This window comes from Taurulus bubalis, assembly GCF_910589615.1.
Source record: "Taurulus bubalis genome assembly, chromosome: 11".
Classification (NCBI taxonomy): Eukaryota; Metazoa; Chordata; class Actinopteri; order Perciformes; family Cottidae; genus Taurulus; species Taurulus bubalis.
Window position 1 is genome coordinate 21,831,295 of NC_136599.1, and position 18,915 is coordinate 21,850,209.

The window sequence follows — 18,915 nt, forward strand, 5'->3', positions numbered from 1 at the left end:
CACTGACAAACATCATTTTTCATTCAAAAGGCAGCTGTCTATTTGGGTTAACTCAGCTGTCAGAGCTATAAGGTCTACTTGAACAAATTTCTGCAAATATCCTCTCTCACAACTCTGCATAACCAAGCCTGTCATTTCCCCAGGAATAGAAGGGTAGTTAAAATTACAGCTTCTGAGGAGTGGAAATTTACGCACTGTCTGTTCTTAAAAAAGGAGCTCTAACAAAATAGCCATATGGTAACATTTACAGATTGAAACATGGGAAGTTTAACGATACATGGGGAATCTTTAATGACATACAACATAGCGTGAGTATAGCATCTGCCTATACAGCTGTAGGCATCAGTTTCACATGGATTTTCTGTCACTGTCCCAGACCCCAATGTTAATACTTAAAATCAGAGATCCAGATTTGGGGTTAAAACTGTGGAACTAGTTGTTGTCCACGAGCGCTATCCTCAGATAACTCGTACTGTAGTGAAATTATATACAGCCGTGTCACCTTTAAGAACATGTTCAAGGATCCTTTTGAATTCCAAGATCTAAGTTTGGGAGCAAAATACCAGAGTTTTCAAATGATGGGACATTGTCCAATGCAAATTGACTTAAGATGACACTAAGGTCCAAGTGCAAATGCTACAGTGTGCTATTCTGATTAAAAGCTGCATTCATCGATTTATTTTGGAGTCAGCAAAGCAAGCTGTAAACAGAACATTACATTATTATTGCCAGATAACGCCTTATAAGGTTGTAATGGCAGCAAACAGTAGACTGTTTACACATCGGTCTGACACGCATGCAGCATTCACTTGGAGCCATGTTTCTGGTCTAATATCCACTCCACTTTTATCTTTGTTTTGGTCTCCACCATCCTTAAAAAAAAACAGCTGTCTTTTTAGCTGTTAAGTGCTCCACTATGTTCGCCAGCTATTTACAAACTATCTGCTGCGTAGTGCCTATCAGAGCCCCTCAAACAGCTGCCTACTTTCTGCTGGAAATGCAGGTTGAGAGAGTGAGCCGAGAGAATAAAGTTAAATGTAGACTGTAAGACCAAAATGATCAGCTAAAAGGTGCTAAATCACACTGCAGTTAGGTGATAATTCATTTTTGTAATTTTTATTTTGACAATATGTGCTCATTCTAGATGTCAAATCCTATCTGAGAGCCATGTCCTCCATCAGTACAGTGCAGGCAAATGTAGGACCAAATCTAATGGAGATGGTCGAAATAGGTCTCGGAGTCTTGGGGGAGAGGACTGCAAGATCTAGGAGGGTCTGATATGGGGACCGGGGGTACAGACATCGTCTGTCCGACTGGGGGCGACGTTGGACAGCCACTTTTCGCGCGCTGGCCTTCTTCCCGCCCCCCCTTGCCGACGCCACCAACACCCACCATCACCCTCACTTGTGGGATAGCAATTCAGATCGCATGCAAATCCAGGAGCGTCACCGCGAATGTGTGTGTGTGTGTGTGTGTGTGTGTGTGTGTGTGAGAGAGAGAGAGAGAGAGAGAGAGAGAGAGAGAGAGGGGAAAAGAGAGGGGGAGAGAGAAGCGCGGTTGCATTCCTGGAGAGACAGAATCCCTGCCCCTTCCTCCTCCTTCCTCCCTCTTCTTCTTCCTCTCTTCCCTCCTGGTCTCCCAGCCGGCGGCGGCAGAGAGGGATTCTTTCGACCCGGGCTGCAGATGCGGGGAGCAGGGCTGCAGAGTGGAAAGAGACACCGGTAGTCCGCACGGGGGAAGTTGTGGAAAGGAGCAACACTCTGTTTTTCCTTCTTCTTCTTCTTCAAAAACGCAATTCGAAAGAGTTTGGAGTTTGTTCTCTGGCGCGCCGGCCGGTGAAATATCAATTTAAGAAAGTTAACTTTTTTTAGGGGGTTATATCGCCGGTGGTGGTCACGGTGGTGGTCATGGGTTCCCAGCGGACACTCGGGGCCGGCCGGGCGGCGCTGCTTCTGGCGGGGCTGCTCGCGGCTCTGTGGCAGCGCTGCGCCGCGAGTTGCCCGGAGAGAGACCTGGAGGAGAGAGAAGAGGAGGCCAACATAGTTCTGACCGGCACCGTGGACGAAATAATCAACATGGACCCTGTGCACAACACCTATTCTTGCAAGGTACGTGGTTTCTGCGAGCTTCCCGTAACGCGCGAGTAGCCGCTGGAGCGTTCATGCACCTGCTTCCTTGCAATAAAACCACTCGCGGCTTGTAAGTGGACTATTAGAAGTCACATTATCGCTTAATGCCTTTCGCTCCCGTGTAGCTGATGGAAGCCATTACCCGGTGGTACGATTCCAGTCCAACTCTCGAAGGGCATCAAAAGCTTGCATGAGGAGAAGAAGAAGAAAAGAAAAAAAAGAAAACATTTGACAAACTCATCCATCCAGAAAGCGTTTGGCATGAACGTTGACAGCGAATTCGCTTTGGCTTCAGAAATAAATAGATGGTGTTTTTTTTAAATTTCCACTCACACCAATTACACAGCAAGGAAGGCCGAAGCGACCTTGTAATCATCCCCGAGCACGCTGCGGTAGGAAGGTCGGACTGGCCCTCAACTTCTTTGGCAGCAGAAGGTGATGTGTCCTGAATCACTTATACTGTGGTGTTGCTGACATGTGCCACCCCTAACTGGAAATGTGACTGGCTATAACAGTGAAAGAAAAGAAAAGAAAAGAAAAATGTCCAAAACATGTAATAAGATCACTGTGAAGTGCCACAGAAACACTGAAACATGCTTTTCTTTTCTCAGTGCAGAGCTCTGACAAGTGCTGCAAGGTGTGCCCAAAGCAATGCCGGTGTATAACCGTGCCTTACGCTGTCATTAGTCATATTCATCTGTGTTGGACTTGAAACTGTAAAAATGTCATATTCTCTTAATGTCACAGGAACATTATGACTGGCAGACCACATAATGGTGCGTGGTGCAAAATATGAGAAAAGAAAAGCCCTAAACATCCGCTGTTCTTCAAATAAGTATGCATCCAGCCAGGATGCAGCCGTCCTCCGTCCTCATTCCAAAGCCATTCGCCGAGAAACTAAACTTTTGCATCATCGTGGACTTGTGGTAGACCGCTCTGTAATCTGTCAAAATAAACAAGTGGTGTTCGGTCAGCCCTCTCGCTGCTCCTCTCCTCAGCACCCACGCTCTTCGCCCGTTTCGTGGTGAATCAGCGGAGTAGATGGAGTACTTGGTGGTGGGCAACAGAAGCCCCCACCACCAAGCGCCAATACGAGACAGGGCGGCTAACCTGTAGCGGAAAAAAAAGGTTGCGAGCGGTGCACCAAGACTGTGCCCAAAGCAGGCTTTGCTGCACTTCCTGTGATGCAGGAAGCCTGCAGTGTTCTGGGGGTTTTGTACGGTAATTATTCTAGCAGAAGTAATCACTGTTGTTGCGTAAACTGTCAAGGGATGTTTTTTGGGATGCGCGGATGTAATTATCATTCCCGCTTTTTGAAATGGTAAAGCCAGAGAAGCACCAGCCTGTTACAAAAAACATGCACGCTCAATGGAGAAACATCCAATCAGATGCCCCCCCCACCAGCGCTAGACATGGGCCCGAATCTCGGTGCATTATATCATGTATGTTTTTGGTTTCGACAAAACGCTAAAAAAAGGGTGTGCTCTCTGTCTTTCTCTTGTCGTTCTGCCCAAAGGTCAGGGTGTGGCGTTACTTGAAAGGCAAGTCCGACATCAACCGCGAAATTCTCCTGGACGGCGGCAACAAGTTGATGATTGGCGGCTTCGGCAACCCCGGGATCTGCGACAACCAGGTGGCCACGGGCGACACGCGCATATTCTTCCTCAACCCGGCCCTGGAGGCCATGTTGCCGGAACACAAGAACGAACTCATGCTCAACTCGAGTCTGATGAGGATTACCCTGCGCAACCTGGAGGACGTGGAGCACTGCGTGGAAGGTAAGCAGCACGTTGTGAATACAATGGGACCTGCTCTTTAATGCTGTTGGGAGTAATTATAGAAAGGATAAAGCTGGTATGGGAGTCGTTCATCACGGCCTATCGTTGCTATTTGACAAGTCAATTTGCTGTGACCTGTATCAATACTTTGTGCTGCCTTTGAGGAATTTCTAGCGTGAGATCCGTGCTGTAGTTTCTCACAGTAATTGTAAATCACTTAAAGCAGCGAAGATTTTAGACACCGGCGGCTACTGAAATTACATAGCCTCGGGCTCAATGGCGTCAAAGTTTCCCTGAACTCCCCGAAACGAGGACACCTGAGTCATTTTTGGGAGCTTTGTTGCCATGGTGAAGCTCCAGCCTTTCTCTTGAGGTGGATGTGTCTGATTAACACCTCCAGGACTCGACTTGAGTGGTTCAGGGCTGATTCCCGACCTTTGTACCCTGTAGCTGTGGCATTTTATGAAGTCAGAGGTGAAAGTGAAACACTTGCATACACATGACACATGACGTGGGATCCTAACAAGGCAAGGCAGGTTCCCACACAAATAAGGCTTTAAAAAATAGTTCCCAAGAAGCTTTTGAAAGGTGGGTGCAGTGACTGACTTGTTTCAAATGTTGTTGTTGCTTACTCTATTCTAAGTATTACCAGAACTTGAGTTCATTTCACATTTCTATTCCTCCGAGACCTTTTTTGGGGTTGAGAAGCAATTTGTCAGGCTCTTAAGAGACGAACCATACAGCCATAACTAATAAATCTCAGCATCTACCGTGACTGAGACTGCAGCAGCCTCTGCCCCCATTGCCAGCGAGCGGGGAACTCGCTGCTGTTTAACTTTTACTGGTGCTTGACAATGTTGGCAGCCGTTCAAAGTCTGAATCCAACACATAGGCCGGCCGGGAGCACCAGGGGGAAAAGAATCAGAGCACGAATCACCTTGCTGAAGGCTTTCTGGGGCAATCAGTGCTTCAGAGTTACAGGGGGTATATTCTGGGTACTTTCCTCTGAACATTTCTGGGTGGCAGGATGTTCCAATGGATTGAGCTTGTTTGCAGTGTTAAGTTGCATTTGGCACACACATAAAAACTTCTTCTGTTTGTCTGTCCAGGCACGAAACACTGCACTGCTAACCTTTTTATTCACCCCCCATTTCTTCCCTTTGGACTCCTGTTGTGGCAAGGGGAGTTTCTTGGCTCTTGACGCACTGTCTAGAATGTGCCCTTTCTGTTTTTGTGGCTTTGTGCTTGAAGAGGGTTTACTTCACACAACCTGGTTTTCTCATATCGCCTTACAGTCGAAGGAATATCAGTAAGGAAATACTTCCAACGAGACAGAAAGGAGGTTTAAAGACATCTGAAGGAACATTTCCCTCGGGAAGCTCTGGAGATTCGCATGCACTGGCTGTCCAAAAAGGAGCATCCTATGGACTAATTATCAGTTTCAGCCCCGCCGCAAAATCTGTATTTGTTTTTTGGAGGCATGCAATTAACTTGCATGCCTCCATCCGGTAGAGAATGAGCTTTAAGGCCTGTTCCACAGCAGAGTTTTAATTAAGAGAGTCAAGTCAGATCCCATCCGTTCTGTGCAACCACCAGCCCCGGAGACTGTGGGATGTCAGTGCAGCAGGACAAGACTCTACCTGCCACGGCACTCATTGTACCCTCCTCTGCTTTCGCCTCATTCTTGACATTTTCGATAGCTAGGATAGACTCAGGAATGCCTGGCAGAGAGCTGGGTGGGGAGGCGCATTGTCTGAGGTGGAAGAAGAAAGAAGAAAAAAGGCTTTGTGTGAGTTCTTTCTGCCACCAAGAGAGAGGGACACGAAAGAAAAGTGAGATGAGTGATGTAGAACGAAAAACAAAAAAACAAAGAGTGTATAGATATGTGGAGCGTGAGGGATCTTGTGTTTGCTGTGGCATATTTGTTTAGAGTTTGGACCAGTGCCGCGTGAAGGTAGATGCCTCCAGGCGCCGTGCTTCACGCCCGTTCTACTCCTGTGCTCCTCGCACTGGGCGGTGGCACTTCAGGGCCACTCGGTCTATGTGTGCGCGGTCAACTCGACTGCAGGCTTTCCATCCGCCACAGAGCGGCCCTCCCCAGAGGAGTGTTTACAAGATCTCAGTAAACACTTGCAGTGCCGAACAGCTCTTAGAATGCTGTGCACCTTATTTACAGTGCAAAAGAATGCCCCCCATTTTTGTTTCCTGGTGCCTTATCTTTACATACTGACACCCTTACCGCCATGTGTGTGGTTGCTGGAAAAAAAAGCCTCACTACAATTTAGTGCACTGCATCTGCATTTGTGGATTTGCACCTTGTCAGGGCCTGATAAGCACAGGGCCTCTGGCACAGAATCTCTTCCATTGTTGGGTCCCTCCAGCTACCATTCAGTGAAACGCTCCCGAAGTCAGCCGCGCAGGCGTTTGGCTGCGTCTTTGTTAGCAAAACATGAAGTCGTGGTTTTGTTAAAAGTGGATGAAGGGAGAAATGTAAGGCTCAACCTAGAACTTTGCAAAGAGGCAGGAGGATGAAAAGTGTGTGCTGTGTTTATTGTCATTTCCATTTGCCCCAACGCGGTGTTGATGGCAACAAAGGGAGAAGGCGGAGGTTTTTGGGCTTTGGAAGAGAGGAAGTGCTCTTGATGGAGAAGTGTTGAGCGTCCAAGGAGATCTTATCTGTCTCGGTGTGTTTATCAGCTGCTTTTGTTTCAGCCCTCGGTGACTTGATGCCAGATTCTTACCCTCAGGGCCCCAGCGAAGAACGGCAACAAAGGGCTGTTTCTTCCGTCTGCCTTCATTTATTCCTTCTCCTTCTCTTTTTATCTGTCTCTAAAAAAGGGGGAGACGAGCCAGTCAGAAATCAGTGCATAGTCATGCAACAGCTGCATCAAAGATCTTTTTCTTTGTCCCTTTTGTGCTGCATCTATTTAAATGTGTTGAACTGAGGGCAGCCAGTGTGCTCCACTGGTTGGACCATCACAAGTCCTTGTGGGATGTTAATGAGCAGCATTTCTACTGCTCAACACACCACTGACTCTTTATGATCTATGTGTACAGCAGTCCAGAGGCTCACTGGTAATGGGGTTAGCCAGGCTTGCTGAGAACATGATGGGGGTCCTGATTTGCCAGCAGGTGGTCTCGCTTAATGATGGGCGAGCAGACAGTCCTGTGGAATGCTCCTCGGGGTGGGTGGGATGTGGGAGGACTGTTTGAGCCGCCCCCCTCCCCCACCCCTCCACCTTACTCTTTTTTTCCAGCGCTCCTTCAGTGAATGAGCCTCGGCCTCACGGAAAACGTTGAGCCTTCCCCCCCACCCCCCCAGTGTTTGTTCAAGGAGGAGGCCCGGAATCGGCAGGAATTCCTTACCTGCCCCAGCTCCTACCTGGCCGCCTCCTCCACTTCTCACCTTCTCACCTTCTCGATATGTGAGGAGATAATGACAGAATGATAAGGGCAAAATGGAGTGTTGTTTTTTTTCCCCATAACGTAAATGCCAATCATCCACAGGGCAGTTGCCTCCCGTGTTTCGAGAACAATTAAAGGCTTACTGAAAAAATGCACGGGTCACTTCACAGCTGTGGTTAATCAGTGACTCAGAGCCCTGGAAGACACTCATGCGATGTAGAGAGTATGTTGATAGGCCAGCCTGGGATTACTCCCAGGTTTCTACTTTTTTTCCCCCATCTAAACTGAGATGCTAATATGTCTCGTGCTATTATGTTTTGGCCTAAACGATGTCCTGTCTCAATAAATGAATGGCTATATATGGATTATTCTATCTGATGTTTCGCCTCTGGTCGTTTTATTTCTGAAAAGAGAAATAATTTAGATGAGGCGATGTTCATTTCAGACGGGGGGCAGTCTACCTCCGCTATAAAACAGTTCGCTCCCTATAATTTAAATATCAGGCTGTGCCACCAGCTGCTCATGTTTTAATCTCAACAAGACGTTCTCAAAACGGAACAGAGCACGAGAACCTACCTTATAATTCACCTTTCCCCAGGTATGGAGACTTATGGTTTGTGGGTAATTCCAAAAGAGAGATGGAGTGGATGTTGTTGTGGCTCCGGAAAGTGTGTGAGAACCCGACGCAGACAGGTGACTGAGCTAAAGCACCGCGGTCTTTATCCAGTCCATGTCTACACAAGCAGCCTTTTGTCTTCAGCAAGGAGCAGTCAAGAAGACTGACTTTGAGGATTGGATTTTTCTCAGGCTCCTTGAATGGATTAGGCCCTTGTCTAAGAGGGAGAGTTCATTTGCTGGGTGTAGAGCCTCTCTACAAAGGTGTACCCTTGGTAAATCTGTGTACCCCCGTGTGGCTTATCTCAAAGCATTTGATCCAGTGGAGTGAACAGAATTGGACAAATAGACAGGCTTGGTGGAAGGCTTTGATGGAATAAACAACAAAGGCTTGAAGGGAGAAACAAGGCCAACGGACCTGTTTGCCAGCGAGCCCAGAGCCTCCGCGCAGTTATTGCACGTTTTAGATTTTAATTAAAAATGTGGGAGCGGCGAGCCTGCTTGGCATCGCGATAAAGGACTCAGAAATGAGAACGCCATGAAAGATGGAGGAGCGTAAAGGAGGAACGGACCACTTAACCGCAGTCTGTTCAGCTTGGCTCGCATCCCAGCCCGAACCAGGAGTGTATCACTCTCATGCTGATAAGAATCACAGATGGTATCGATACCCACAGATACCCAGATGTAGTGACATGCCTGTCACTTCAGTGAGATGTTAACATGCTCAAAGTGTACATGTAGACATACTGGATAACATCCAGCCTGTCCAAATATGTAGTCTGAATTTATTCTCGTGGTTTATTTGTTCACATTGCTCAATGCGATAAGACGCAATTTCATTTATTCCGCTGCTTTGTGTCCCGACATGGCACTCACTGTCTTCCTGCTGCCGCTGGAGGCAGGTCGCTCAATCAAAACTCACAAAAAAAAAATGGATCATGACGCATTAAGTAATTTGAGAGTAAAGATAAAATTCTTTGACGAGCAGTGTTGTTTTCAAAGCTCCTGAAATTCACAAGACGATGTAGAGTTCAGCCGAGCTCTTCTTTAGTTTAGGAAGAGGAAAGTAGAACCGACCTGGGAGACGCCAGGGAGGGACTAGGATGTACAGTGACCCGGAAACCTCCTCCTTCTTCATTTCCAGACATTGAAAAACTCTGAGCAGCAGTCTGCATGAGATCTGGGCTCCCTCAGGGGAACTGGATCTGTGACAAAATTCTTGCTCCTAGACCACATTTCTGAAGCAGGGCAGCTGCAGTGGCAAGTCTGGCTACTTAACCGTCCACACACCAAAAACATCAGGTTCAGAGCAGAAGGGTTTTGGTGGGATAGCAGAAGTCCTAATGTGATTTGTATTTAGGTCAGCTGAGCTGTCACTCCGGAGCAGTTTAGATCAAGAGAAAAGAAAGTCTTTTTTGTTGTGCCCTGGAAATTCCTTTTGTTCTCAGATACATAAGGCACTTCTTTTGATAAACTTTTCCTCTGGAAATACTGTTTTCACTTTGTGTGCTTGGTGAACACGACGCAAAGCGTCTGCTTTTAATAGAAGGCAGACAATTGAACATAACCAACAAATGCCCAAAACTTCAGTCAGCTGTTCGTATGACAGCGCTTGCGAGCAGCATCTAAGTTTGAGTCAGAGCCAGGAAATGACATCACACCCGGGTCGATTGCGTTCCAGTACAACTAGTTGACAAACGTATTGGGGTTTGTTCCAGCCAGGTTCGCAAATATTAGCAATACGGCTTGATAACAAACATCATGTTCACATGAAGAAATTGAACAGTATCTTATATATTACTGATTTATTAATGAGCCTCAAATGAGACATAAGTGCTAATAAACAGCATATTGCCACACGTTTTTTTTATACCATCGTCGGGGTCGGTGGGGTTCGTCAAAGTTAACTCTGAAATTCCGACTCCCCAGTTCAAATGGAACAATCAATCAGCAACAGAAATTGTACGTGTTGAGAGACGAAGAAGGTATCTTATTGAAATTACAGGAAGCGCATGTAGGAACAACCTGGTTCAGGAGGTTAATCTCATTCTGTCACCTTCTGGACGTGAGCTGGAGATGCACCAACCACATGCTGGGACGTAAGGCATAAGATTTTGTCTCGTGGTATGCGCCCTGTTACGCACCACCATTCACATGCATGGCAAAGGGGCAATTCTCTGAAGCTGCTGTGACACGTTTCCAGGCTTCTCTTGCTATATGTTTAACTTCTACACACAAATGTTGCTGATGCTGAACCCCTCCTTTGAGTCTAATCCCATGGCCTGCATGATTTAACGCCATCTACATAACAGGGCTGCACATACAGGAAGTAGGGGAGACTTGACACTTGCAGGGGGGGGGGGTGTCCCACATACACAAACAAGTCCCGGGATGTACAAGCTTTTCCCGTGCTTATTTTACCATTCGGACAGCGGCCCAGTCTCCGCTGCTTCCTTTTCCCTCCCCCTCACCCGTCTCTCTGTCGATGGGTTGTCATGGTGAACTCAGGATGAACACCCCTCTCTCCCATGGGACTTGTCCTCCACGTTTCCTCCTGCGTTTGCCATTATCTCTTTTCTTTTTCATCCTCCTTTCAGGCGTCATCTTCAATCATCGGCGCCACATTCGGATAATGACCTGCACATGTGTCTGTCTGTCAACAGGTGTGCGGGCGGACATGCTTTTGTTTGGCTTTCTCGGGCGGTTTGCTGACCCCCTCACGCTTTAGGTTTCACGACTCCACTTTTGGCATTTTTTAAAAGACATTGAATTCTCCCTGAGTCTCCCCCCACCACCCATCTCCCGGCTGCCCTCTCCTCTATTCTCACAGTGGTCGCCTCCTCCTCCCAGTGTTCCCATCTCAACAGCGGTTCCACCTGTAATTAGACTGGAATCCCATGCCCTGTAAAGCTGTCATAGTCTTAACAACCAGGTGCAGTTTGTGCAGACCTGACAGCAGCCTCTGATCTAATCCCATGAACCCCTCTCTCTCTCTCTCTCTCTCTCTCTCTATCTCTCTCTCTCTATTTCTCTCTCTCTCTCTCTCTCTCTGCGCCCCTCTCGTCTCTCTCGCTCCCTTATGAACCAACACAAGTTTGAAAAAGTCAGTTAGATGATGTTGGTTTATTAGAAAGGGCAACTTTTGGGGAGTACAACTTCTGTGAATACAGTTGTATGGAGCCTTTTTGTGGCTCTAGAGGCAGCTGGGAGAAGTCTGACAAATTGTCTTAAGTGATGTCACTTGAGGCCGCGTGCTTTGGGTATGAAACTACGAGTTTGAAAATGAAAAATATGGGGGTGTGGAGTTAGAAAAAAAGTGAGCTTACCAGACCTTTGTAGCCCTCTCCTCATCTCTATTAGAGGCTAGCGCTCAGGGCTACATTAGCTGCTTCTAGAATATCGAACCGAACTGACGGCATTGCATTGTGGGCAAGAGAGGATGTTTTAACCAGGAAGAAGAACGTGCGCATTCAAAAAGACAATATCTCTGGTTCTGCTGCATCGATTTTGATGCTTTTTCCCTTCTGTCGATCATGATATGAGAGTACCCTTGAGTACCCTTCAAATATGATCCAAGTTGTAATATGTGTTGCGTGTACTTGACAAAAATTCACATCACGGTATTTTGTAATATTCTGGCGGCTTCACGGTATATCACGGTATTTTTTTCCGTGTAAAACAGCTGTTTTTACATTGGTACATAGAGGGTTTTAGGAAGCTAAACATGGAGGGACTTAAGACCCAGGGAAGACACAGATTGGAAGGGTCTGTGTCTTCCTGCTACAAAGTTTCTGTCAAAGTGGGCAAGCTCTACCCAGCATGCAGTTCGGCAGTGTAATTTTATAAATGTACAATTATTAGTGTTTCAAATTGTTTATGTGTCACAAATTGTTGTGTCGTCATGTTTTACCCTGTTAAAGAGCGTTTGGTGTGGGTTATTAATTGTTGTTATAAAGTTAGAAACCATGACTCAGTCTCAATACACGTAATACAAGTAGCTCCGACTGCACCAGCAGAGGTGAGCTGTGAAAAATAAATGTTGCTGCCTACTGTAGAGTGACAACTGTTGTTACGCCTATGCACCGGAATGACAGTATATGAAAAATTCATACCCTACGGACATTTGAAACCGGTATACTGCACAGTCCTACGTGTACTGATGACAGGCTGTTGGTACAAGCGTTGATGAGCTCCAAGAGGAGGAAAAAATTGTAAATCAAATGTCATCTAAGATCTCTCCTTTGTGTTGAGTTATGGAATTTGTGATACGTCTTCTGACAAACCCCCTTAAGTTGACAACTCTCCTGAGCGGTGGAACCTCTTAGGAATTTCCTCCCTCCCTCTCCCCCCTCTGCTCTCGCCCTCCAGGCTGACAGATTTGCCTGGCTGGAGGGAGGCACTCGGCCTGCCCCTGTTGTTTTAGCCAACAATGGCAAGGACGTGATGGCTTTCAGAGGCAAACAGAGATATCTGGCAGAGGATGTCTCACTAGCTTGAGCATGTATCTGTAAACACACACACATACACACACACACACACACACACTGACATGCAGGCTGAGACGCAGAGACTTCACTATCTCTCCCATCAGAATGAGGCGTAAACATAATGCAGTATGTGTCGCCGTATCTGACCCAGCCATTGCGTTGTGATTGCTTTCAACAATGCACAGCCTCCAGAAGTCAGAGTCTGACATCCTTACTTTGCAGGGTTGTTGTTAAGGAACGGTTCCACACGGGGTTTGGTGGTCGGTGTGGCAGAATATTACTCGGTAATAAAGCTGCACGTTCTAATACCTGCTGTCTGTTTCTGAATACGGCAACAGCTCATTGTTATAGCAATAGTATATGATGTGAATACAATATAAGCTCAATTTGAATCAGTGGCCAGACTCTGTCAGTCCAATAATGGGAAATAAAGGGAATGACTTTATAAGGAGCCCGAGAAACTTGAGATGAATCTTCAATTAGTTAGACAAACACTTGGAAGCAGATGAGCAATTTGAAACATAATTACACTGGGAAATGGCATCAGCATGCAGTAACAGGCCAGCTGACATCAAGGGCCTATAATGGAAATGCCATAGGCTTGAGGAGAGCACAGAAATACATGCATTGAATGTATTGAAGCACCACAAAGGTTACCTTTGTTTTTTAGTGCTGAATGTCCTGGAGAACCCATTTCTTTCACTTGAGGGATGGAGTGCAACAACGAGAGGGGACAGTAAGAAAGTGCGACATTTAATACAGCAGGGAAAAAAGGAAGGAAAGTGTTAAGTCCAAGATTAAAGAACATGAGTAATGGAGAGTCGGAAAAAAGTCGGGGGGGCGAACCGAAGAAGAGGGGAGGAAAGAAGGAAAAGGAGAAATTAAAGAGTAAATAGAGTAAAGAAAAAAAGTAGATAAGGAAAGCAAAAAAAGATGGGCTGACAGTTAGAGCTATTGAAATGTGACAGAAAGGATAAATAAATACATTGTGGCAACTGGCAAGATACGCAAAGAAAAAAAATGTTTCCCTAATTTTGCGTGAACCGTCCGTTTAAATGTGCCCCTCTTTCTGGTGCCAGCAGTTACATAGATGGTCACTATCATATCTTTCCCTCTTGCACTTGTAATGTAACCTCACACACACACACACACACACACACACACACACACACACACACACACACACACACACACACACACACAAAAGGGAAGCAGACTTGCAGCGAGTGCCATGAGGCAGCTTTCGGCATTTTCCAGCAGAAGCACGGCGCCTCAGAGAGGCTCGGCCTGAGGGAACGAATTCTATCACAGACTGCGAGCGGTTGCCAGAGGTATGCCCGGATCAGCCTCTCCGAATTCCCACTTATTGTCACTCTGAAGCCCCTTGTACCAAATTACCTAGACACTGTGGCCCTATTACAATACAGCACTCTCAGCCATTTTGGTATGCCCCCAATCCTCTTGTGACCACGAGAGCAACGGCATGAACTACATAAAGAAAAGTTTCTACATCCATCTTTCAGGGAGATGATTTTTCTCTTCCCCACTCTGCACACTCTGCACTGTGAGTGGGAGCAGGCATGCCCTGTAAGAGCACTTGAGGCAGACATGTTTGAGAGGGCTCTTAGAGAAGTATACGAGCAATGAGATGGATGGAGGCGTTGGATGTGGAGAGCTTTGGGTTCGCGCTGTTCTAGTTATTCAACGGGCGATGCGGCCTGCTTGGACAGGTTGTCAGAAGAAAAGAGTATCGTAGATAAATCAGGCCTTCCTTCTTTGGCCGTGCTCCGCTGCACGGACCTCGAGCGGCTTGCAAGTCCACTGCAGCGTTCCTTTTGTAAATGACAAAACAACATTCATCTTTTAAGGCCAGATATTAGTCTTGTCAAGCTCACAGAGTTCTGCCGAAAGTCGAGCACAAAAAGCTAGTTAGGAAGGGGTTGGAGTTACAGGGCAGGCCTGTTAATCATGCTGTAGTTACCAGGAGTGGACGTTGCAGGGAAAAGAAAGGACATACGTCAACAGTGAAGTATGAGGAGAGAAATGTGAGGACTCGAGTAGCTACCTGAGGAATGCCAAGCGTCTTCTCATTACACTCTAATTGGTGAGATTTTCTCCAGACCTATAAGCCAGATAGAAATTGAGTTCTGGTCACAGGATTAGCAGTCAGTTGTGGGTTTAGTACTTTCGGCAAGTCATAGGCTGGTTGGTCTTTTAAAGATTGTCTTGAGTCACAAGACAAAACACCTGCCTTGAGGTCACCAGTGCAGCGCTGCTCATCAAGCACAGGACAAGTTCCAGCTCGTGAGTCAGTGAATGGGAAAATGGGAAATGTCATGTGTGTTATTTGGCGGCCTGCAAATATTTGCTTTTGGGTTTTTGTCTCAAGTCTCAAGGAGTCTCAAGGAGCTCTAAAGGTTGAACAAACCCATCTCTTCTTGTTTTGATGTGTTTTTCTGGCAGTACATTAAAGTCCATTAGATTTATTTAAAAAAATGTGTCACGTGAAATGTGCAGGTATAGGGAACTCCGCCAACACAGGTAACACGTATTATTTCATCTTGATCGGGCCACGTACACAAAATTCCCACGGGAATTCCCCCGGTCGGCTTTTGCAGGACCACTACTCGGTCTCCAGAGTGAACGCCTCCAGCTCGCCTTATACCTGACGCCAAAAGGGAGTGTGAACGCGTTATGGGGTTGAGGGGTGAAATCGAGGGCAGGCGTGTTCACACCACTCCAAGAAATCCTCGACACATTCCCAGTCCCCGATCAGGCAGAAATCCACATTCTTTACCGACAACTTACACGGAGGTATGATCAAATGTATCCTTATTATTTATGAGGCACAATGTTGCAGCAGTGTTCACCAGACAAACATCTTCTTCATTCTTGTTGATATCGTTTTTTAAACTCTCAATTTGGCCGGTATTGAAATTATGATGTGTGTGTGTGTGTGTGTGTGTGTGTGTGTGTGTGTGTGTGCTCTTGCCCTAAAGTACATCCACCCCCTTCCTCCTCTTTTCACTGCTTTATTGGTTCTAAAGTGGTGCATTTGTTGCTCCCACTTGAGCCAAATCTCTTTCTTTGTCCCTGTGTGTGTTTCTGCATGTCTGTCTGTATGTGAGTCACTCTTTAAACGCACCGTTGTCCTCCCTCTCTGTCTTTTCTCTCGGTACGGCTCTGTCTTTCTTTGCTCAGTCTGTGCAGATTGAACTTGCTGGTTACGATGCTGGCGGAATCTTGATCAGCTCCAATTTACATCGAGACAATGGTCGGAGTTGAGAGGCGATTCCTCTCCTCTTTTTCCTCTCGTTTTCCCCTCCTTGAACCCCCGAGTCCTCTTTCTTGTCCTCCCTTCTGCTGCTGTGTCTCTGCCAACGGTCCCCGCCCCTCCTCCTCCATTGTGTCTTTGGGAAGAAGGTTGTTTTGAGAGACAGGGGGGAAATAAAGGATGGAGAGGGAGCCTCCTCGACAGTAGACTAAACTAAATGCTTCTGGACTTCATCTGTGCTCTGGAGGACACGGCCCTTCAGATAATTAACTCCAGTGCAAACGCACCAACGCGCACTCTTATGCTGAAAGCCTCCCGTCACGCCTCGTCATTTCTTGCGCGGCGCATTTGCGACACGACAGAGTACCGTCAATTAACACTCTCTTCATTTAGCGCCGTATTCGGACATCACAATAGTAAATACTGATCTTCTTTGACACAATGCACAAATAACAGTCTGCCTTGTGCAGCAAACTAAAACCGACTCTGCATAGTAATTGCTGTTTAGACTCATTGAATGTAAGAAGACAGCCCATCAGGGTGCACTTAAACTGTCAAAAAATAAATTAAAAAAACTATTCCAACTCAGTTTAGTCCTTAAATATGGTTTAATGAAAAATAGGAATCATGTGAACATGGACCCCCCGTAGCACACCTTTTAGGGCTCATTTGTTGGCCAGGTGCTTTGCTTAAAAGGGGCCGAGAGGAGGGTTGTTATCAGTTTTGAACAGTGATATGGCTTGCCCCTTGTCTTATTCACACGTTAGCTTCTTAGCTGGCTAGCTAGCTTCACTGTGAGGACGTCTGCTGGAGGGCTGCGTTCGGTCTACGTGGGCTAAGGCAGCTGGCGATGGCCAGTAAATATAACTGGCTGCTCGTCAAACCACAATGTCCTTTTGGCTGGGCTGAGAAACATTGGAGAAATTAGGAAAGCAATTACTTTTTCAATGAGTACCGGTAATAGGCAATTAATGATTTGAGCGTTGTTGATATCGTTGGGTCTGTAGCACCGTTCAGGGTGGTCTCACATTACCACGCAAATCACTAAAAATAATATGTTTCGTTTTTTATTTGCCTCGAGTGTGAGGATCTTACTGATTGCCCTGAAATGAAGAAATCCCCCCCTCTTTAAAAGTGAGATCATTCCATTTGACGCAGAGCAGACGTAGCTGAGTTGTAGCTTTTTGAGAGCATCCGTGACACACAAGTTAACCCCGGGTATTTTGACACGGCACAGCTCATTTAGTGTGAAGTATGATCTATTTCGCAGCCCCTCATCCCATCCTCCGAAGAGGCTTCAATCCCCGTGACACCCGATGCGTAACTAACGGTATCCCTCAATTTATAATCATAACAAATAGGCAGAGTGGCCACCGGGGCCCTGCCTGTGGGCTGCCCTGCGCTGCTCCGCCTCGAGGATTACCTGCAGTCAGTCACGGGAGCTGTGTTTTGGATTCACTCGCTTTAGCCCCACCGTCACTACTTGAGATCCACCATGCAAATCACCCGGCTGCTTTGAGACGAGGCGCAGACACTCCCGATACAGGGGCGACGCTCCATCACCTCCCCCTTTCCCGGATAACAGATAGATTCTGAAGTTTATTAAAAAGGCCCCTTTTCCCAGGAGTGACCCTTTTTTAATTTCGCTCCTCTCCACCGCCGCCGGTCGCTTGAATTAACAGGAATTGAAATGTGACGGGAAGAAATTAATTTTTTCATCAACAGCAAACTTCCAGACTAAACTGTTATCAGAGTCACTCATTTATCAAGCACAGAAAGGCAGATTGAGTTCATCTGGTGGGTGTGGTGGTGGGGGGGAGGTTGTGGGATGTGGCGCAGATTGTAAATTATCACCCTCAGGCCACCGCCAGAGCTTCAACCTTTAGAGATCAGTGTTGACAAAGGCTTGGAGGACGGCTTCTGGTGGGCTTTGTTGTTGACTCCGTGTCTTTTTGAACCCTCCTCTCCCAACCACCTGTCGTCCACCACGGCCCACTACAAGGCACAGCCTGCGCACCTTCCTGCTCCAGACTTTGAATGGGATCCACACCCTTCTCCCCCCTTTCTCTTCTCGTGAGATGAGCGGGAACAAAACATGTTTTTCCGGGGGGAAAGGGTTAATCAATGAGAACGACCCACCTTGGAGCAGCAAGTTCATGGAGGGAGGAACTGTTGAGCGGAGAATGGATTAAGGAGAGGGGCCGTGGTGGCTCCAAAGAAGCCGGGTATTGTTGCGGCCTGCCCATCAAAGCGTAACGAGAGTTCTGAAAGAGCAAAGGGAAAGGGGGTGTTAAAGGTATAATGCTGTCCTATCACACACACACACACACACACACACACACACACACACACACACACACACACACACACACACACACACACACACACACACACACACACACACTTTACAATATTTATTATGAGGGCCATGAATTAACTCTGTAACTTCAAAGTCACAACCCTCTTCAGGTTTCAGCTTTGCAGTTGTCATTTCTTCTTGTTTTCACACACACACACACACACACGCACACACACACACACACGCACTCACCCCCAAGCACACTTCACCCGGCCCATTCCCTGCGTTCGGGAGACAGGTTCTCATGTCGGGAGATTATTCACGGGGCTTTCGTTCTAAATGAGGTGAAGTTATTGCTCTCTGTGAAGCGGGTCTTTCAGAAGCCTGCCAGGGCTCGAGCTGCTCCTTTTTTGTTCTGCTTCCCTTTGTCGGCCTGCATGGCAGAGAAACCTGACCCCCGGACGCGACAACTCAGACTCAAGGAAAGACATTTTTTTTAGCAGTGACTTTAGGTTTTAAAGGAGCGCCTTCACAAACATTGAGAAATCACCATTGCAATTCATTTTCTTTTTAATTTGTGTTTAGTAAACCTGTGAATTTCCAGTCAGTTATCAAGCAAAAACCGCATACATGGGGATGGCGCCTGCCTCTTAAGCGCGAGGGTTTTGCTGAAACAGAATTTATTTTTTAAGTGGCCGGCAGACTGGTGTTTGTCTAAACGTGGAAAGCGGAAACCCCGAGGTATGACACTTCCCAGTTCGCACAACTTCACACCGACTTCCCACATTCTTCCTCAGAGGAAGGCATTGCACGTCGCTGTTGCGGAGCTCTGGGTATTTGCTCTTTCCAGGCCTTGGCCGTCTGCCGGCCTCGCGGTGGGCCTGAGAGTGTGTGCAAGCACTATGTGGTCACTCGGTAGGGCTGTAAA

The 18,915-nt window shown here is 46.9% G+C and overlaps 1 protein-coding gene across 1 annotated transcript in view; it reads left to right on the forward strand.

Moving 5' to 3' along the window:
• Positions 1 to 1,907: 1,907 nt before the first annotated feature.
• Positions 1,908 to 18,915, forward strand: part of agrn (agrin) — a gene marked incomplete at its 5' end in the record, with an annotated part of 206,570 nt that continues 189,562 nt past the window's right edge. The window contains 2 exons of the mRNA XM_079226528.1: positions 1,908 to 2,108; positions 3,646 to 3,907. Coding sequence (XP_079082654.1) covers positions 1,908 to 2,108; positions 3,646 to 3,907 — 463 coding nt within the window. The remainder of the gene's footprint in view (positions 2,109 to 3,645; positions 3,908 to 18,915) is intronic.